Source organism: Benincasa hispida, chromosome 9 (assembly GCF_027475165.1).
Source record: "Benincasa hispida cultivar pf3 chromosome 9, pf3_genome.v1.1, whole genome shotgun sequence".
NCBI classification, from domain to species: domain Eukaryota; kingdom Viridiplantae; phylum Streptophyta; class Magnoliopsida; order Cucurbitales; family Cucurbitaceae; genus Benincasa; species Benincasa hispida.
Genome location: NC_143486.1, coordinates 91995250 through 92017286, shown reverse-complemented (window position 1 = coordinate 92017286; position 22037 = coordinate 91995250). Strand labels below are relative to the sequence as shown.

General features: G+C 34.6%; 1 protein-coding gene across 1 annotated transcript; it reads right to left on the bottom strand.

Annotated features, from left to right (window-relative positions):
* Positions 1 to 4877: 4877 nt before the first annotated feature.
* LOC120084957 (triacylglycerol lipase OBL1-like) lies at positions 4878 to 9373 on the bottom strand. Its single transcript, XM_039040766.2, has 4 exons — positions 8741 to 9373; positions 7559 to 7592; positions 5839 to 6446; positions 4878 to 5402 (listed from the first exon to the last, which is right to left on the bottom strand). Exons 1-4 carry the CDS (start codon positions 9257 to 9259, stop codon positions 5106 to 5108), a joined length of 1458 nt encoding a protein of 485 aa, XP_038896694.1. The 5' UTR covers positions 9260 to 9373; the 3' UTR covers positions 4878 to 5105.
* Between the last annotated feature and the right edge of the window lie 12664 nt (positions 9374 to 22037).

Genomic DNA, 22037 nt, shown 5'->3' with positions numbered 1-22037 from the left:
TCCACAAAATTTTATTTTATTCTAAGTCCAAGTGGATGGAGAGCACTAATGGATGCGATCACCAAAAAAATGTTATCACTTTTAGCACACGATATAATAAGGTTCCTGTGGTGCCCCAAGTGGATCAAGGAGTGATATAGTAGGGTTGTTCAGTCCTTTCTGGTCATCCCTACGTTAATAAAAAAAAAAAAAAAAAAGTGATATTGTAGGGTTGTTTATTGATCAAACAGTGATGTAATAAGGTTATTTAAACCTTTCCAAGGTCATCCTCATATCAATCAAGAAGTATTATAGTAAGGTTGTTTAGACCTTTCTGAGGTCATCCCTACGTGGATTAAGGAATGATATAGTAGGGTCATTTCGTACTTTCTAGGGTCATCCCTGCGTTAATAAAAAATTGGTATTGTAGGGTTGTTTAGACCTTTACGGGTCATTCCTACGTTAATCAAGCAGTGATATAATAGGGTTGTCTAGACCTTTCCAAAATCATCCCTATGTTGATCAAGAAGTTTTATATTGGGGTCATTTAGACCTTTTTGGGGCCATCCCTACATTGATCAAAAAGTGGTATTGTAAAATTGTTTAGACCTTTCTGCGGTCATCTCTAGTTGATCAATAGGTGATATAATAGGGTTGTTTAGACCTTTTCGAAGAAATCTCTATGTGTGTGAAGGTGTCGGTCACGTATCAAGGCATTTCTAAAAAAAAATTAAAAAAAAATAACCACCCACCTTTTACAAGCTATCAAACAGCTACTCCCTCAAAGTGAAAGTTACAATAACTTTAATTCCTGTAAAAAGAATATGGGAACAAGTTAGTCCCAAATGATAAAAGATGGAAATAAAAAAGTAAAAAATAAATAAATAAAAAGGAAAAAAGGAAAGCAAAGGAAAAAGAAAGAAAAAAAAAGAGAAAAAAATGAAAGAAAAAAAGGAAGAAAGGAAAAGTTGAAAAAAAAAAAGAGGAAAAAAATAAATAAATAACCGTGAGTCAAAGCAACAAAAGTAAAAAAAGAAAAAAATAAAGAAAGAAAAAAACAAGGAGGAAAAAAAGAAAGAAAGAAAAGAGAAATAAAAAAGAAAAAGAAAACGTGAAAAATAAAGAAGGAAAGAAAAAAAAAGAAAAAATTGAAAAAAAAAGGAGGGAGAGAAGAGTTAAGAAAAGGAAAAGGGAAAAAAATATTAAAAAAAAAACTTAAATTCCATCCCATTTTCTCTCTTTATTCGTTGAGTCGTGGTCTACTTACGATCCGTTTGAATTGACTTAAATTTTTTTAAAAATTTATGTTTATTTAAAAATTTATAATAGAAATTAATTAAAATATACATAAAAAGCTATTTCTAATAGTGTTAAATACTCCAATTTCTTTCGTAATATATTATTTTTTTAAATTCCAACTTAATCTCACACACTTAAGGTTGTCCCAACTTTTTGGTCATGTTGGCGAACAAAACTTTAACGGTGCGCGGCGACTAACACCAACGACAGCACGATTTAAGTTTTTATCATCCAAATTTAAGTTTTTATCTTCAAACTAAATTAAATTGTATATAATACCTCAAGTTTATTGCAAATTAAAATTTGATCATATTCCAAATATTATCCCAAATTCTATTCAAACATATGTATTAAATTAATAGTGTGACTGACACATCAAAACGAGTTTAAATCAAGAACATACAGCTTGACCTTTGATTCAAATTTTATTTTTTTCGAGATTCACCCATTCATATACATAAATCTTGAAAATGGAACATTTGTTGAGTGATCAATTTTGGACCAATCATAAATTTATACATCATTTCCTAAATTAAAGAAGAAATTACAAATCATCAAATTCGAGACCAATTAAAAGCTGACGTGTGTCGCAGATTGAAATTGAAGACATAAATTGACAGATTTCGATGAAATTGTTTTCATCATGGCCATTGGATTGAATGAAATTAAGTTGGTCCAATTTGATATTATTGGGAATGCGACCAAAGTCCCACATTGGTTAAATAAGAGAAAAATCATGGGTATATAAGTGAGAATAACTATGTCCATTGGTATGAGGCCTTTTGGTTTGAAACCAAAAACAAACAATATCATACTAGCAAAACCATTATCTTACTCAAACAATAACTCTAGACGGATTGAAATAACAAAAATATGACATAAGCAAAAGATAATTTTCCATTACTTTCTCTACCGGTGACTCTTGAGCCTCCCAAATGAGGTCATCCATACAAAAAAACCCTTTCTTTCCCTCTTTCTTTTCTCTCTTTAATTTCCTTAAACTCTAACTTCGATTTTCCTCTGTCCCAAAGTCGTTCCCTCGGACGTCCATCTCGGCATCACTTCCTTCCGATATCTCCTCTTCGTCCCCCTTCTCATCACCTTCACATCTAGCCGTTGACAGGAAGATTGACACCATATCTTCAGTTTTCTCTTCTTGAATCGATGGTATATATTTTGGTGGTTATATTTTCTTCCTATCTTTGTAGCGTCCTTTCTTGTTCCTTCTTTTGTTTTACATATGGAAAGTCGAAAAGATGATTATTGAATTGTTTGACCAGAGAAATAAATGGGTGATGGTTATGAAGTCACAATTTTTTGTTTGAAGCTTACATTTTTGTCCTCTTATTTTTCCTTCAAGATGTTTGAGGATTTCATTGATTTTGGGTGCATTTCATTGCTTTGAGGTGAATTTAATATTTTTTTCATTAAAGTTTCTTACTATTTTTTTTTTTTTCTAAAATATAGGGAGGAATTTAATCTATGAGGACTATGAGTTTTTATGTACTATATTGGTTCTAGAATATTTTGTACTATGTATTCTGAATCTTATGCTTTAGCTATGTGGCATGTTTCAAGATTCATGCTTACTCTTGTTCTCTTATTTGGATTAATGTGTTTGAGTTCTAGGAAGATGTTTTTTTATATTAAAGAAGAAATTTAATTTTGATACAATATATATTGTTTAACCATATTCTTTCTAATAGACCCACGTGAGAGTATTCTATTTTTTTTTAAAGAAAATTTGATATTAATATTTTGAGCAAGATTGATGTTTATTGTTATTATAATTTGGTTTATGTTGAGTTGTTATATCCTTTATATGATTTTTGAAGAATGAGTTAAATCTGGAGGTTATTTATGTTATTAAAGTTTGATTTGAAGCTTACAATGTAATTTGAGCCTATTTATGTGGTTATTTGTGACTCTAAGTATTGTTTTTATTTAAAGTTTCATTTGAAACTTATTTATATGATTAAAGTATGGTTTTGAGTGTAAATGTAGTGAGTGTATGATAAGAGAGATTGTGAATATTAAGAAGGTATATATAACATATGTATATTATTATTGTTAACATTAATGTGTTGAGTTGAATTCTAAAATGAATGTTTTTTTACCAAGCCTTCACACAAGCTTATTGAAGCGAAGATACGTCCCACCAAACAAGTTATTTACATATGTATTATTATTTATTATTATTATTATTATTATTTTGTGATAGTGTCAACACTTGTAATTATTGTATTTGTAGTAAATAATTTTACCAAAGTTTTGTTACTAGTTTCGTTGTATATAGTTTCCTTGTATTAACATTACACAATTTATCGTTATATATGAAAGTTCATATTTATATTTGTGTATATATTTTGTGTTAAAATTGGAGTAATATAGGTGTAACGAGAGGTATGAAACAAATAATTATCCATCTTATAAGCATTTTATTGATATTTCACAAATATCATAAGATATATTTATATGACAATGGTATACTGTCATCAATCGAACTTCAATGACTATAAATAAGTGTTAGTATATGTAATTTAATAACGTTTAGAATGTGTCACCACTAAGGCATTATTGACACTATAAATATGTCATTATTGATGTTTTTGTAACATATTTTTAATGTCAATGTAATGGTTTAGTTGACATAAAAAGTCAACTTTTTAATGACAAATTTTTAGAGTCATGGAAACTTGTTCTTGTTATAATGCTTTTTTTAGAACAATAAAGATTGCGATTGAGATGACCATCACGTTAGAGTTAGAATTTCTTGAAAAAAAAAAGTGAAGATCACAATAGAAATGGTCTTCACGTTAAGGCTACGACATACATTTGTGAGATGGAGTCATCAATCATAAGTCTTACGCAAGCTCCACGAGTAAAACCCAACCACTAATACATAACCACCCACGTGTCTCGGTTGTGCAATTTTTTTTCATTTTATTTTACTTTTTCTGGAATTAGTGGAAAGACAATCCTACCCCTTCACATTATATATATTTTCCTTCTTGCCATTTTCCATTCTTTTCTATCTTTTTTCCTCTTTTTCTTTTTCCAATTTCTATTTTTTACTCTTCTTTTTTATTTATTTCTTTACCAAAGAAGAAGCAAATGGTTTTTTACAATAATTGATTAATTAGAACCAAACTTGACTATGAAAGTATTCACAACACTACTTTTAATCCATTGAAATTAATTTAATATTAAAATTTATACTTTTTAAATATAATTTTTATTTCATCAAATTTTGAATGATTAAAAATATGTTTCATAATAATCTTAAAAAATTACAAAAGTGATTTTAACAATTTAATAATTACTCTCAACATGTCTTAAAAAATGGATTATTATTGATGTTGTGTTTATTTATTCCAAAATTAACCATGAGTTAAGCTAAGTTCTCAAACTACATATATATAATAGGCTTTAGACTGCACAAACTCCGATCCAAGAGGTATTGTCAAAGTGAGCTTAATTCGATAATATTAGTATGTACTCCAAATCTAAGAGATCGAAAGTTCAATCCTTTATCAGTTGTACTGAAAAAAGATTGCACAAACTCATACATTATATGCAACCCAAAAGGAGAATTACAGTAGACTGCAAATCCAATATTTTATGCCACCCATAACATTTAATTGGAATTAAAAAGATCATCCTAATTCCAAACTTTAACAAACCAAAATCTTAAAAAACTAAGAGCAACAAACAAACAGACAACTTACCACAAATATTAATAAAGAAAAAAGAGTTGTGTAAAGTACTTGGAGAAAATTAATTGAAACATACCCTTATAATTTTTTTTTTTTTCGATACTTTAATTTCTAGTAGTTGGCATCGATATAGTGAGCAAGCTGTAAGGTCTCCTCGTAGTCAGATGGCAACTGAATATTCCCCAAACGAGTCACGTTAACATAATTTGAACATACATGGGCTGATATTCCTGGAATAAGTAATCCAAGTGTCCTTTCCAGTATTGTAAAAAAACCCTCGAAGTAATCCCTACCTTTCACAATTGGAGTTATTATTAAACTTCTTATAAACTCCCAACATGCACTTAAGTACTTGGGTATCAACCAAATTGGAGAGAAGTAGTTTGTGTTTGGCTGCTCCTTTAAAAACTGCATAAAACACCCCAAAAATTATTTACTCTTTGAAAATAATCTAAGAGAAAAAATTATTCAAAGAGACTCACAATCTAAATATTAGTAATATTGGCATATTATTATCACATTTAGTGATATTGTTAAATGATATGATATTAAATTTGTTTTCGGCCATTAGCTTAAATTTTTTGGTCAATTGACGATTTAAGATGGTATCAGAATAGTGTGATCAAGAAGATTCTGTATTCAAGTCCTGTGACGTTATTTTCTCCCCAATTAAAATGGATCTCTACTTGTTGAGTCTTCTAGACTTCTACCATTATAAATCATCTGCTCCTAATACTATCTTAAATCTATTAACTCTAATAGAGAGTCACATTGTACAGACTGACTAACCGGGATTAACCAAATAATGGAGAAAGAGTTATAGATATGGATAAGTGAATGTTACCTTGCCATGGTAGAAGCAGTCAAAGTATACGCATCCACCAAAGTGTTTGTATTTGAAAACAACAGAGTCAAAAGGCACTCTAGGAACCAAGTCAAAAGAGTAAACATATCTGTAGTATTTAAAACCATATCTTTCGACAGTGTCTACCATAAACTGTGCAAACTCTTGATTCCCAACTCTTGGTTGGCCATAAGTATAAACAGCTCGAATCTTGTGAAGAATGGTTGTTTCATTGTGATGGGCTAGCAAAGTGACAAAAAGGGTGGCAAGGGCGCCGCCCAAACTGTGGCCAGTGATTATGAATTCTGCATTGTCATTGGCTTTAGCAATGTCTTTAAGCTTTTGGCGAAGGGTGTAATATGCGTATTGGTGTTTGGGTTGGAGGAGGTCTTTGGGCCACCCAGCAAGGTCTTGGAAGCCAAGGGCTTGCATGAAGCCAGCGTGGATGTTGCCAACGCCTTCTAGTTTGGACCAAGAGAAGTTGAAATCGACCGTCCAATCGCTAGGCTCAAGTACGGAGGTCCCTCTAAATGCCACCACTGTTACTTTTGGATCTTTGGATGTGTTTTCGAACATAAATGCATGAGTTGTAGCTTTGTCTTGGAAGTCTGAAAAATAAGTTTATTTATTTATTCTAAGAAAAGAAAATTACTAAATGTTGTAAATAATTGTTTCGAAATTTAATTTTTATTTTGTTTTTATTCGAGAAGTTTTAGATTCAAAAGAGAAAACAGAAATATAAATCTATTTCCGGAAATAATTGTTAATTAGTTTTGAGGTTTCACCATTTTTGTTTTCATTATAGGGGTTGAAAACGTAGAGATGATTAATTGTTTGGCAAGAAGAGGGGTGCTAATACAAAAATAAATAAATATTGTCTTTAAGTTTTAAAATTTATATTTATTTATTTTGATTCAAGACGTTTTAGATTATCGAGTTTAGTTGAATTTAATATTTGAAGCAAGCCGTCAAAAGAGACAAATTAAAGCCAAGTTGGTTAGTTAACGAGTTGGCGAATTATTTTTTATTAAATGATGACTGATTTGCACAACAAATTGTCCATGAAAAACAATATCTCTTGAAAAAAAATTGGTCCTATTTGATAATTATTTTATTTTATTTATTATTTATTTCTAAAAATAATGCTTCTTTTTATTTAAATTCTCAGGATGGTTTACAATTTTTTTAAAGTAGAAGACGTGAGTCAAATTCAAAAATAAAAATAATTTTTTTAAAAATTATCTATTTTAATTTTTAAAACTTGGTTTTTTAAAATAATAATAAAAAAGATGATAAAGAAAAAAATTAGAAATAAAAAGGTTGTTATAAACTTAATTTTAATTAGAAATAGATTTTAATGAAATTTTAGTTAAAGATATATATTTTAAAATAAGAAGTTAGAAATTCGAATCGAAAAGGATTGTACCTAAGTTTTTTTTTTCCAAATTATAATATAAATATAATTTTTTACGAAAACCAACAAGGTGCGTTTATATATTTAATTTTTTTTTTTTTAATAAAACGACCTATGATGATCACGAGACCATTAAACATTAAAAGCCAAATCTTTTGTGCTTACGGCCTTTAATTATAGTCAAAGTCTTCATTTATTTGAAAAAAAAATAGAAGTCCGGAGTCTTTATTTATTTGAAAAAGAGAAGTCCAAAGTCTTTCTTTATATTTTATTTGAAAATTAGAAGTCCAACAAAAAAAGGCTTACCATTCCAGAAATTGAAGCAATCAATTAAATTCATCTGCATTTGAAAGAAAAACATCATTGATCATTATCCACAGTTATTTCTCAACATTCACACTGTTTGATATGTTTTTTTCCCCTAAAAACTTAATAATAAATAACCAATTATCTGAAGTTTATGAATACTGCAAAGTTTATTTGCATGCACATTATTCACTAATGAAAAGAAAAAAAAAAGGAAAAAAAGGAGAGAAAAATTTCTATAAATTCATCCGTTTCAATGAGAATAATGCGTGACACAAAATCAAGGTGAATGATTATTACAAAAATCGACAATTAATAAATTTATCTAAAACTCATAAATTCCAACCATAATTTAATATTAGAATTGACTTTTTCTAAACTCATCTCAGTTTCAATCAGAAAAAGCGTGACAAAAAAATAGAAGTAAATGATTATTATAAAAATCGATAATTAATAAAACTATCTAAAATTCACAAATTCCAACAATAATTTAACATTAAGGTTGGCTGTCTCTCTCTAAAATTTCATGGTTTTTTTCATACTAGATCCATGAGTGTTTATATATAATTCTTTGAACAAAAGCCACATGAGAATTTGTAAATTTTTTCTTCCAAAATTTATATTAAAAACAGAGTTTAACCCACCCACCACCTTAATACATTAAATTTTTTTTTAAAAAAACCTTACTATATGACCCGACAAACAAATTCTTAGATTTCATAATAATCAACTCTACATTCCTATGCAAATTTCTAACTTAATAACTCAACCCAAAACTTTGAAGGTTTAAATTAATTGGTAAAATTGAAAGTTAAAAATAAAAGTTGATAGAATATTTTCTTTAGAAAAAAATCGAAGGGAAAGAGGGATCCTGAGATACAACTAGACATTTTAATTAGGTTGAGACATCTATAATGTCTATAATTGAAAAATAATTTATTTAAGAATAATAATTAGGTGCAATCAAAACTGCACCTATATACTTTATCTGTTCTCTTTATTTATAATAATAATAATAATAATAATAAACTATTTAAAAGAATTATCACATGATAATATTTTTATTAAATAGAAGCTTGGATTGTATAGAGATGGAGATGGACTTCACCTAATATTTTGCTTCTAATTAATTATATGAATGGATGAAAGGGGGAGTATGTAAAAGTTGCTTTGTTTTTTTACCTGCCAGCAGTCGTTGACTACGGACTCGACGACGGAGGGGTATTGAGAATAATCTTGATAAGCTAATTTGGAAGCCATAATGGTTAAGTTACTATAATATCTGAAATCACGCTCCTCTAAATTCATGTCCGCGTTGTCGTTGGGATCCAAAATTTTCCAGTCTCTACATCTCACTTTGGGCTTCAAATCCATGAAATTAATAGTCTGCGGCGCAACCCAAAATTCAGCCAGCAGTATATACTTGTAGAAAAAGCGTTGAATAATTGACCAAAATGCGGCTAACAAAGTGAGCAGAGTGGCGAGGGTGAGAAGGAATTTCTGCGCCAAAATGGAGACAGAAATTGTCCATCGAGCTTTGAAATTTGTGTAAAACCCAATTTGATCGTCGGGACAATATATCACGTTTTTGATCTTCCTGGAACCTGAAGGAAGTAAGAACAAAAACACATCTCTCACTTTTGCATCTTTCGCCTTCAGTATCAGATAATTTTCTCTGAACTCAATCTCATTCGAACCCATTAACTTTTCCCTTTTTTTCTTTTTTTTTTTTTCCTTCTCACAATGAAATTGGGAAATGAGGTTGGGGAATTACGGGAGGTTATATATGATATGTTACATCGTGATTAATTAAACAGTTAACGCCAACTGGTCGATTTATATTTTAAAATGAAAAAAATAATGAAATAATATAGCTAATTCAAAGTTGAAGAAGCTACATGTGCCTATGCATTGTTTATGTAGCCTAAATATTATTAAATTCTTATCCATTTGGTTTCTACATTTTAAGACTATTGATAAATTGTTATTACAGAAAGGTGAAAATAACTTCAAGATTGTTACAAATCAGTTACATTCAAGCTACCTTTATATACATTTTGTAACTACATCTAAAGGTAAGAGAGTAGAAAATATAGAGTGTTCAAGAAAGGTTTACAATTTATCTTGTATCAATCTTGTAACTCCCCTAATAAAACTCCCATCAACTTCTCCGTGGACGTAGGCTATCATTGGTCGAACCACATAAATCATTGTATTCATCTTCTTCTCTGATCTTCTTTGTTCTATTGTTTACCATTTAGCCATCGATCGTGTAGCGGTTAGCCATCGATCGTTTACCTCAGCACCTCTATCGCGTAGACCATCGTCGACTTCGAACCCCATCATCTAGACGATCTTCAGTAAAGCTTTCATCGTCCAGACGACTCTTCCCTTATCGTCTAGACGACTTCTTGCTTTACCTCCAATTGACTAGACGATAGCAGCCTCATCTTCCAGGCGATTTTCGACAGCATTTCCCTCAGGTTCTCTCCTTCTTTTCTCTCCATTTTCTCTGCATCAAAGAAAAGATAGGAATAGTCATTTGAGTTCTACAAACAACAGAAGTGCATATCTCTAATCACAGCCATCAAGGTGTAGGGTGGAGATTTCTCATCACACGATTGTGCTTTTAGCATACTGATTTTTGTTTGTGTTTTGAACAAAGGTGGTATCCGGTATTAAGAATAGGGCCTGGGTTTCATTAAGCCCAAAAGATCAATAATGCAGTGTGTTATCAGCCCATTATATTCATTTCAAACCCAACAAGTGGTATCAGAGCCTGCAAGAAAGCTTCAAGATTAGTCAAGATTCTAAAGAAGCAAAATCTTGGAGCTATTTAGTTAGAATTTGAATCAAATATGACAGTAGCAAGGTATGACATTGAAAAATTCGATGGGAAAGGCAATTTTGGTTTGTGGAAAGCCAAGATCAAGGCTATCTTGGGACAATAAAGGGCACATAAGGCCCTAGAGGATTCAGACAAGCTGCCAATCACTACAACTAAAGAAGAAAAAGAGAACATGGAGCTAATTGTTCATAGAACATTGGTTTTAAACTTGTCTGACAGTGTCCTAAGACAAGTGATCGACCAAGAGACAACTTTTAAGATGTGGAGCAAGTTGAATGAGCTATATGAGACTAAAAATCTGCCCAACCAACTTTTCCTAAGGGAAAGGTTCTTTACCTTCAAAATAAGTGCTTCTAAATCCTTGACAGAGAATCTAGATGATTTCAAGAGGATGACTACTGAATTCAAGACTCAAGGAGAAGAGATTGGGGTAGATAATGAAGCCTTTGTGCTTCTCAACTCATTGTCGGATTCTTACAAAGATGTGAAGACTGTCCTAAAATATGGGAGAGATTCCCTAACTACTGATATTATCATTCCTACTCTCAAAATCAAAGAAATGGAGCTCATAACTAGCAAGAAAGACAAGCCTAGTACAGAGGGCTTATTTGTCAAGGATAAGTCAAAGCATAACAATAAGGAAAAAGGAAAACAAAGCTCAACTGAAGAGGGGAAAGAAAAATTCAAGGTTAGATGTAAATTTTGCAAAAAACTTGGACATCTAATCAAGGATTGCAGAACTATGAAATGGAAGAATGAGCAGAAAAACAAGCAACCACAACCTCAACAGAAAGTCCAACCTAATTAGTCAGGTGAAGCCTCAGTTTGCGAGGACTCTTACTTCTATTTAGATGCTTTAGCTACCTCTAATTAGAAGGCAGAAGAAGAAGATAATAAGAACCTAGATTGGGTTCTTGATTCAAGGTGTTCTTTCCACATGACACTCCATAAAGACTGGTTTAGTATCTATAGAGAGTTGGATGGAGGATCTGTCTACATGGTAATAATAACTCATGTCCAGTGGTTGGGATTGGCTTAGTCTCACTGAAACTTGAAGATGGAACAGTCAACCTATTGAGGAATGTCAGACATTTGCCTAAGCTGAAGAGAAATCTAATTTCACCAGGCATGCTTGATTCTATTGGCTGTGAATACAAAGGTAAGGAAGGTTACTGTGAAGTCTTAAAGAATAGTAAGCCTATCCTTAGAGGGGTGAAGATTAATGGTGTGTATGTTGTTCAAGGAGTTTAGAAAATTCACTCAGCTTTGATTGTGACTTAGAAGCAGCCTACTGAAGGAGATCTTTGGTTCAAAGACTCTCACACATTAGTGCCAAAGGTCTACAAGCTCTTGCCAATTAAGAAATTCTACCTAAGGGAGTTTATCAAAGCCTATCCTTTTGTGAACATTGTGTGATAGGGAAGGCTACTAGGCAGAGATTTGTGAAGGCTCAGCACACAACCAACACCATTCTTGACTATGTGCATTCGGACCTATGGGGTCCTTCACCTTTCCAGTCCTTAAGTGGAGCCAGGTATTTCTTAACCTTTGTTGATGACTATTCTAGAAAGAGTTGGATCTATTTCCTTAAATCTAAGGATTTAGTTTTTGAAAAGTTTAAAGAATAGAAGATTATGATTGAAAAATTATCTAATTGTCAAATTAAGTGTCTAAGAACTGATATTGGGCTTGAGTACTGTGCAGAGGAGTTTAATGTTTTTTGTAGATAGCGTGGTATTACTAAACACACAACAGTTAGGGATACACCTCAGCAAAATGGGGTGGCAGAGAGATTGAATACAATAATAATGGAAAGAGTAAGAAGCCTATTGTCAGATGCTATACTTCTTGAGAAATTTTGGGCAGAAGCAGCCTCATACACTGTCTATACACTAAATAGATGCCCCCATGCATCTCTCAACCTTCTAATCACTGAAGAAAGGTGGACCAAACAACCTCCTAACTAAATAACCTAAGGGTGTTTGCTTGCACTGGCTTTGTTCATCAGAGTAAAGGGAAATTAGCTGCTAGAGCTGTGAAGTGTATGTTTTTGGGCTTCACAGAAGGTGTTAAGGGGTTTAGAATGTGGCACCCTACTGAGAAGAAATGTATCATCAACATAGATGTTATTTTCAGGGAGGATGAAATGTATATGAAGATATAATTTTAATGTTACAGCACCCCAAATGAAGAATGATAAAATTGAGGTAGAGCAAGTTATTATCCCTAGTTTTGATCCTTCAAGCTCGAATCACCTTTTGATCAACTACCTCATCTTGAAGAAGAAGTAAAAGATGCCATTATTGATCCCGAGCAAGAAGAACCAAATTTGAGAGGGTATAGCCTAGCTACAGATAGGCAGAGAAGAACTATTATATCACCTTCAAGGTATGAAGACTACTTAGCTTTGAATGCTTCTGATTTATCTAATGATTCAGAACCCTCAACCTTTGAAGAAGCAGTGAGTTGTCCTAAAGCTAAGTTATGGATAGAAGCAATGAATGAAGAGGTTGATTCACTAGTAAGGAACAACACTTGGGAGTTGACACCTTTGCCAAAAGGATGCAAGCCAATTGCATCCAAATGGGTGTACAAATTGAAGGAAGGTTTCCCTAATGATTAAGGACCTAGATATAAAGCTAGGTTGGTTGCTAAGGATTTTACACAGAGGCCGGGTGTTGATTTCTATGAGATATTTTCTCCAGTGGTCAAGCAGACTTCTATCAGATTGTTGTTGTCTATTGTGGCTCAGAATAACCAAGAGCTAGAGCAACTAGATGTTAAAATAGCTTTTCTACATGGCTTCCTAGAGGAAGTTATCTATATGAGCCAACCTAAGGGGTATGAGATCAGAGGTAAAGAAGACTATGTATGCCTACTTAAAAAATCTATCTACGGGTTTAAACAGCCCCCTAGATGCTAGAACAGAAGATTTAGTGATTTTGTACAGAAGAATGGCTTTTATAAAAGCTCCTACGACAACTGTGTTTACATAAGCACAGATACCTACAGTCATCCTATCTACTTGTTACTATATGTGGATGACATACTTTTATCAGGAGCAACTATGAAAGAGTTAAATAAAGTAAAAGATTTACTCAAGTCAGAATTCGAAATGAAAGACATGGGTAATGCAACAAGAATACTAGGCATTGACATTATCAGAAATAGAAAAGCAAGTATACTAAGCATTGATCAGTCACAGTATTGCCAGAAATTGTTAAAGAAGTATCACATGACAGAGACCAAATCAGTATCTACTCCTATAGCTAATCATTTCAAACTCTCAGTAAAGAATTCACCTAGAGAATCTGACATTGAACATCAGAAGATAATGTCAACAGTCCCCTATTTCCAAGTTGTGGGAAGCTTAATGTATCTAATAATGTCTACAAGACCTGACATTGCCTATGCTACTAGTCTGGTGAGTAGATATATGGCTAATCCAGATAAAAGGCACTGGGAGGCAACTAAGTGGATAATGAGGTATCTTAAGGGTACTTCTAATGCTAAACTAATGTACCAACAACTTCTAGACAGTGAACCAGAGTTGATTGGGTATGTTGACTCAGACTATGTTGAAGATCTAAACAAGAGAAGATCCTTATCAGGGTATATCTTCCTATATGGAAGGTGTGTCCTAAGTTGGAAGGCTACTTTACAATTAGTAGTAGCCCTTTCTACTACTGAGGTAAAGTTTATTGCCCTTTCAGAGGCAGTAAAGGATGGTCTATGGCTAAAGGGTCTCCTATGTGATTTCAGGATCAAATAGAATACAGTGAAAAAATTTTGTGACAATCAGAGCACCATACATTTATCTAAGAACCCTCAGTACCATAACAGAACTAAACATATTGATGTTAAGTATCATTTCATTGGAGAACAGATAGAAGCAAAACAAGTTGAAGTCCTGAAAGTACATACCTCAAAGAATGCCTTCAACATGTTGACAAAGACAGTCACTCAGCTCAAACTTCAGAAGTGCCTTGATATTATAGGGTTTGAGTTAAGAGACAAAGGTTAAGGAAGAAGACAGTCAGTTTAGAGAAGCTGAAGAAACACTTGAAGTTTATTTCAAGGTGGAGATTGTTATTACAGAAAGGTGAAAATAACTTCAAGGTTGTTACAAATCAGTTACATTCAAGTTACCTTTATATATATTTTGTAACTACATGTAAATGTAAGAGAGTAGAAAATACAGAGTGTTCAAGAAAGGTTTACAACTTATCTTGTATCAATCTTGTAACTCCCCTAATAAAACTCCCATCAGCTTCATCGTGGATGTATGCTATCCTTGGTCGAACGACGTAAATCATCGTGTTCATCTTCTTTTCTGATCTTCTTTGTTCTATCGTTTACCATTTAGCCATCGATCGTTAGTGTTTAGCAATCGATCGTTTACCTCAGCACCTCTATCGCGTAGACCATCGTCAACTTCGAACCCCATCGTCTAAACGATTGATAATTGGCAGAAATGCCAGTTATTATAAACCTTTTATTTAGAATTATGAGGGCTAATAAATAGAAAATGCGGTGATAATACTTAGAATATGCGAAGAATTTAGTTTTGCATAGATTAGCACCTAAGTCCTCACTGACCCAAATATTATGCATTACTCTGTGCCAAAGTGACTATTTTTGTAGATATTGTAGGAATCAAATGCATACGTTGGAAATAAGCAATCGCAGACAAACGCACGTGCTGAAGCCAGGCGATCACGAAGACAAACGCATGCGCTGAAAACCGAGCTATCGCATAGACGAATTCATGCGGTGATCGAATGCGTCCATCGCATGGAAGTTGCAGTGATCAAGCGAATGTGGTGATCAATTGGAAATTGTGGCCACGAAGTGACAACCATAATAGAAAGACGATCGCAAGATGAGTAGAACACGTTGATACTTCAGCTGAATGAAGCTCGGATGCATACCTTGAGAGTATCAACAAGATAAGACGATGTGACATTGCCCATACCGCAACAAAGGCAGTAGTGAGACATAACGCAATCATGATAGCTGTCGGCATTTAAACCCTATAAATAGCCTCTTCGACCTTCATTTCAAAGCATCCGAACGAGGCAGAGGTTTGCGATCACAGATGAGAGCTTGAGCAAGATTTTCAGTGAGAATTCTTCACCTCCATAAACCAGACCAAGTGACGACCAGAGCTTTGCCGGAGATAGAGCTCGAGACAGACATCTCCACCATTCATCCATGGCACCACCGGTAGCCTTGACCCAGAGTCCTTCATTTCTCTTCTACCCCCTGTATTGTATTACATTTTAGTTTAAGATATTAAGAAATTTTGTAATCAATGCATCTTCTGATTCCTTCAATGCCATCTTCTTCATCATCTTTATCTTTATCATCATTTACCTTCATCGTCTATTTCACAAAGGCGATCGCATACTTAATCATGTAACCTAGAAATAGGATGCATGTAACAACCCACCGAGAGGTGTGCGTTATGTGAGTATAGTGAGTTAATCCTCTTTGCTTGGTGAAAGGCTGTAGCAATGCTTGTCTATGGGTTGTTGCATTGCTTGTCTATAAGTTAAATAGCCACGTCTAACTGCCTGAAAAGGTAAGAGATGGATCCCACTAAAGCAAAGTATGCATTGTTCCTAGAGATAGGCACAATCTTACGCTCGTGCAACCATGCACTATAGAAATATAGTCATGCCGCTGACCACCGAGAGGTGTGTGATGTGCTAGTGTGACGAGCTAGGATTACTCGAGCGATTTAAGATAATAAACATTACTATGCGTTAATGGTTGTTGTGTATTTACCTATTCTCATCGCAGACGATAGCAGCCTCATCATCCAGGCGATTTCCGGCAGCTTCTCCTTCAGGTTCTCTCCTTATTTTCTCTCCGTTTTCTCTACAACAAAGAAAAGATAGGAATAGTCATTTGAGTTCTAAAAACAACGGAAGTGCTTATCTTTAATCACAGTCGTCAAGGTGTAGGGTGGAGATTTTTCATCACATGGATTGTGCTTTTAGCACACTGATTTGTGTTTGTGTTTTGAACAAAGGTGGTATCCGGTATTCAGAATAGGGCCTGGGTTTCATTAAGCCCAAAATATCAATAGTGCAGTGTGTTATCAGCCTATTATATTCATTTCAAGCCCAACATAAATGTTAAGATTGTTGAACAATTTCCTTTGCCCCTGCAAATCAGAAGAATGAAGTTGTTAATTTCAGCTCAACAGATTCTGCTTCCTAATGACTAAAGCAAACATCTATAAATTCCATAACTCTTTGTAAAATCGCGTGATGATGAAAACTCAGAGAGGAAAAATATGAGATTAAACTGTGAGAAGAAATCTTATCTTGTAATTGCTTCTTTGAAATTCTAAATGCAATAAGATCCTTGGGCGTTTTGGGGAGGCTCAGTGGTCCTTTGTTCGAAGGGAGGATTGTTGGGAATGCGACTGGATGATTATCTCCATTGGTATGAGGCCTTTTGGGGTGAAACCAAAAACAAAACCATGAGGGTTTATGCCCAAAGTGGACAATATCATACCATTGTGGAGATAGTTTGAGGGTCTTGTCCCTATCAAGTTGTATCAGAGCCAGGTTCTCTGATATTCCAAATTACAGATCTGAATCAAACATTTTTACAGTCGCGGTGGGTTTCTGCATTTGTTATTAACTGTTTTCTACATTTGTGGATGTGTTTTTATGAACGTTTCGGTTAAATTGCCTTTTTTGTTAAAGCTTTCGGTATTACAAAGTGTTAATTGTAAGAGCCCCTGTGTTTTTGGGTGAAATTAACTTTGCAATCAAGTCTATAATTCAAAAAGTTCAAGCTTGTCGAGTCGTTCGTGATGAAGCTTCGGCACATGGCGATGCAGTTCTCAACGAAGAAGAAGACCAAGCATTGGTCGGATCGTGTAACCTTAGGTAAACGATCGTTGGGATTTCACTAAGCAATCGTTTAGATATTTTTTTCTAGATGATCGTGTAGTATTTTCTAATCGATCGTTTAGCTAATGCTAAGCGATGGGGTAAATCGTTTACTACATCGTATAGCGTTGGTTGCGCGATCAAGGCGCTAGAGGTAGAAGATCGTAGTGGAAGCATGCGATGCTCGTCGTTTAGTAGAAGGCGCGCGCTAGACGATCGCGTAGTTAGCAAGCTTCATCGCTTAGTTACTACCTATGCGATTGCGCGTATGCGATACAGAGACGTTAGCTAAACGATCGCAGGATCGTGGAAGGCGGGCGTTGTGCTAAGCATGCTAAACGATCATGTACTTCAGGCTTCATCGCTTAGTAAAGGTACATGGTCGTGTAATAATAGTTAAACGATCGTTTGTTTTTTTTTCTAGACGATCGTATAGTAAATGCTAAACGATCGTTTAACTCTGGGAGCGCTGGTAAGCGATAGAGCAAAGAGTTTGCTTTATCGTGTATACGATCGCAGGGTGCTTAGTACACGATGGATGGTTGGAGAAGCGATGCTTTGTCGAGCGGTTCAAAACCCAGTTCGCCTGTTTGAACCGGAGACTCCTTGTCTTTTTAATAGTTACTTTCCTTTTTGTGTTTTAAGGCAATTTTACCCGGTTCATCAACTCTTATGGCTTATACATGTGATGTATGGTGCTTATATGTCAAAGTGTTTGTCATATAGTTAAAAACCCACCTTAGGTTGTGCAATTATTCATGCATCATGTATTATAATTGTTATAATCGAGCATGAAGAAATTATTTGAAAGCATGCCATGCATCATGAAATATAAAAGATATTTTTCATGCATTGAGCATTATCATGCATCATCCTTTTATTATAAGTGTTATAGTCTAAGGGTGAATGGAAACGTGTTTTGCTTGTTTCATTGCGGTTTTGTATAAGTGTTATATTAAAGAAGTAGCAATGAATGGACAATGCATTGAGCATGACACTTAGGCTATTTATAAGCATTATGAATGCTTTGCATGTGTTAGCTTAGTATTGTGGTTGTTTCCATTTATAATTGTTATAATGGAAATTATACCTAAAATTAATAATTCAGAGTTGCATGCGAACTTAGAGTGAACTCAAGTTTTTTAATTCGGTTTTAAAATTGGATTGAGATAGACCTAAGTTCAAGTGGTTCTAAAGAGTTTAGTAACCTAGATTAATCTTTTAAAATCGGTTTAATAGGATTAAATTGGTTAGAATAAAAGATTAAATTTGTTGTAAACCTATCTATAAGGGACCTTTTGTCTAAGGCGGGTTCTGGCTAGGCTGGGGTTCTTAAGTTGACGAAAACATAACACTCCTACCTGTGAACCTACCTGGAAAGGTGAATTAGATAGATTTTCAACAAGCATGCAATGTTTTAGTCAAAGACTCCGTTAAAGAGTTTAATGGATGATGATCAAAAGTTGTTTAACTATCCAAGGTAAAAGTTACTCTTGGGAAAACCTAAAAGTCACTTAGTTAAAATCCTTAGCCGTGTTTTTTATAAGTAAGCTAAACCCTAGGTTATAAAATACTCAGTGGGAGGAGGAGGCATATCATATATGTCTATGATTTCACTCACGTTTCTCTTTGTATGTTCACACCGTGAGATTCATGCTTGGTCTTGAGATGCCCAGGATGCATCTCCCTTCAGATGGTGTTTGCATAAGTCAATATCAAGGTGGACGAATAGAGTATTTATAGTAAGTGGGTGAAGGGTGTGTGTTAACACGTCCTATGGTCTCTGTCATTAATTCACACCGTGAGATCATTCTGTACGCCTTCGTGCCGCCTTCGGAGCGTCCCTCTTCAGATGGGTTTGTGCAGTTGGTCAATATCAAGGTGAACTCCAGAAATGGATAAGGTCGCTTTAGATTTTGCCCCAATTGGATTTTTTCCCTTCGGTTTGGCCTTTTGGGATGGACCTCTAGGGCTTAAAATAACGGGTCACACTTATGGGAGATTGTTAAGTAAGTTAATGATCTCTTGGCCAAATCAATGATGGCTTGTCGTTATAGGAACAAAAGTTATTCTGGTATTAATGACTAGTTGAGAACTTCTCAATATAGAGAAGGGATAACTGACCCCCTTAGGCAGCTTTTGTCCTAAATTTTTGAAGCGTCATTGCGAAACTAGATGTCACACGAGGTTCATGTTAGGTTTACTAAAACCTTATTGGATGTTGTTTTGTCTTACAACAAGTATTTGCTTAAAACCTAACGTAGATCAATGTGTTTTTCTTTTCAGCAACTCGTTAGTATTTCTGTTTAAAGTTTTTAAAAATGACCGATTATTTATAGTGAAAAGAATCATGTGAAACAAATTTCGTGGTAAACGACCTCCATCCCACTACTTTCCAAAAGAGGAGACAAGACAGTAAATACGATTTATTGGTCTTGGAGACATGTCTGGTAGAGAATGATGATTTTGCCTAGATCCTTGATTCAGGTGCTATCAATCATGTCAGTTCTTCTTATCAAGGATTCAGTTCCTAGCAAACGTTGCCACAGGGAGAGATGACTCTTAGAGTCGGTACTGGTGAGGTTGTTTCAGCTGTTGCCGTAGGCAGGCTGAAGTTATTTGTTGACAAGAAACGTTATCTGTTACTGGATAATGTTTTTGTAGTTCCTCATATTAAGAGGAACTTAAGCTCAGTTTCTTGTCTCATTGAACAAGGCTATACCATCTCCTTTTCTAAGAATAAAGTATTTATTTTCAAGAATGGAATGGAGATTGGTTATGGTTTAATGGAAAATAACTTATATGTACTAAGATCGTTAGTCATAAAAGCCTTATTTAACACTGAAATGTTCAGTATGGCAACAACAGCTAAAAGACCAAAGTTTTCTCCAAAGGAAAACGCCCATCTTTGGCATCTTAGGTTAGGTCACATCAACCTCAATAGGATTGAGAAGTTGGTGAAAAGTGGACTTCTAAAGAGTTTAGAAGAAAATTCCTTGTCGGTATGTGAATCATGCCTCGAAGGCAAGATGACCAAACGATATTTTACTAGAAAAGGTTATAGAGCCAAGGAAGCCTTGGAGCTTGTACATTCAGACCTCTGTGGTCCGATGAATGTTAGAGCTCAAGGTGGGTATGAATATTTCATCTCTTTCATAGACGATTATTCAAGGTTTGGGTATCTCTTCCTAATGCAACATAAGTCTGAAGCCCTTGACAAGTTCAAGGAGTATAAGGCTGAAGTTGAAAACTTGTTAGATAAGAAGATAAAAACACTACGATCAGATCATGGTGGAGAGTATATGGACCTCGAATTCTAGAACTATATGATAGAACATGGGATTATGTCCCAACTCTCGGCCTCTGGTACACCTCAATAAAACGGTGTATCAGAAAGGAAAAACAGAACCTTGTTCAGTCTATAGTGAGTTATGCTCATCTTCCAGACTCGTTTTGGGGTTATGTAGTGCAGACTGCATGTTATATCCTGAACAACGTTTCCTCGAAAAGTGTTTCTGAAATACCTTTTGAGTTATGGAGAGGCCGTAAAGGTAGTTAACCACTTCAGGATTTGGGTCGTCCGGCACATGTGCTAGTAACCCAAAGAAGTTGGAACCACGTTCAAAGGTTTACCTCTTTGTGGGCTACTCCAAGGAAACAAGAGGAGGATACTTCTATGATCCAAGTGATAACAAAGAGTTTATTTCCACTAATGCCATCTTCTTGGAAGAAGATCACATGAGGGATCATAAGCCACGAAATAAGCTCGTTTTACGTGAGATCTTAAGTGAGACTGAGACTGCTGAAGGTTCAACAAGAGTTGTTGAACAGATCGACAGATCAACAAGAGTTGTTGAGGTCAGGACGTCTTGTCAACCAGCTCAATAATTGAGACTGCCTCGACGTAGTGGGAGGGTTATGAATCCACCAAATTACTACATGGGTTTAACTGAAGCCCAAAACGTCATTACGAATGATAGGGTCGAGGATCCGTTGTCTTTTAAGAAAGCAATGGAGAATGTTGACAAATATGAATGGGTTAAGGCCATGAACCAAGAAATAGAGTCTATGTACTTCAATAACATCTGGGAGCTTGTTGATCCAACTGATGGGGTGAAACCTATTGGGTGTAAGTGGATCTATAAGCAGAAGAGAGGTGTAGATGGAAAGGTGCAAACCTTTAAGGCTAGACTCGTGGCAAAGGGTTATACCCAGGTTGAGGGAGTTGACTATGAGGAAACTTTTTCACCTGTTGTCATGCTAAAGTCTATCAGGATTCTCCTGCCCATAGCCACATTTTATGATTATGAAATATGGAAAATGGACGTCAAGACTGTCTTTCTGAATGGTAATTTTGAGGAGAACATTTACATGACTCAACCAAAGGGGTTCGTAGTTTCAGATTAAGAGCAAAGAGTTTGCCAGCTTAATAGGTCCATTTATGGGTTGAAACAAGCATCTAGATCTTGGAACATTATTTGACACTGATGTCAAGTCGTTTAGCTTTGAACAGGACATTGATGAGCCTTGTGTTTACAAGAAGATCATCAACAGCTCAGTAGCTTTCTTGGTACTGTAGGTCCATTTATGCTTGTGTATAGAGCTAAGGATCTGATCCTAATGGGATACAACATTGTTGATACCTTTACAAAGGCCCTCACGGCTAATGTGTTCGAGGGTCACCTGGAAAGTCTAGATCTGCAGGACATGCGACATCTTG

Bases quoted from the DNA above. Each gene is read 5' to 3' on its own strand.
- LOC120084957 (XM_039040766.2), bottom strand. From the start codon at position 9,259: ATGGGTTCGAATGAGATTGAGTTCAGAGAAAATTATCTGATACTGAAG. The intron at 6,447-7,558 runs GTAAGCCTTTTT...CTTATTTTTCAG, and splicing joins TTGCTTCAATTTCTGGAATG to ACTTCCAAGACAAAGCTACA. The intron at 5,403-5,838 runs GTAACATTCACT...TGTTTTATGCAG, and splicing joins ACTGCTTCTACCATGGCAAG to TTTTTAAAGGAGCAGCCAAA.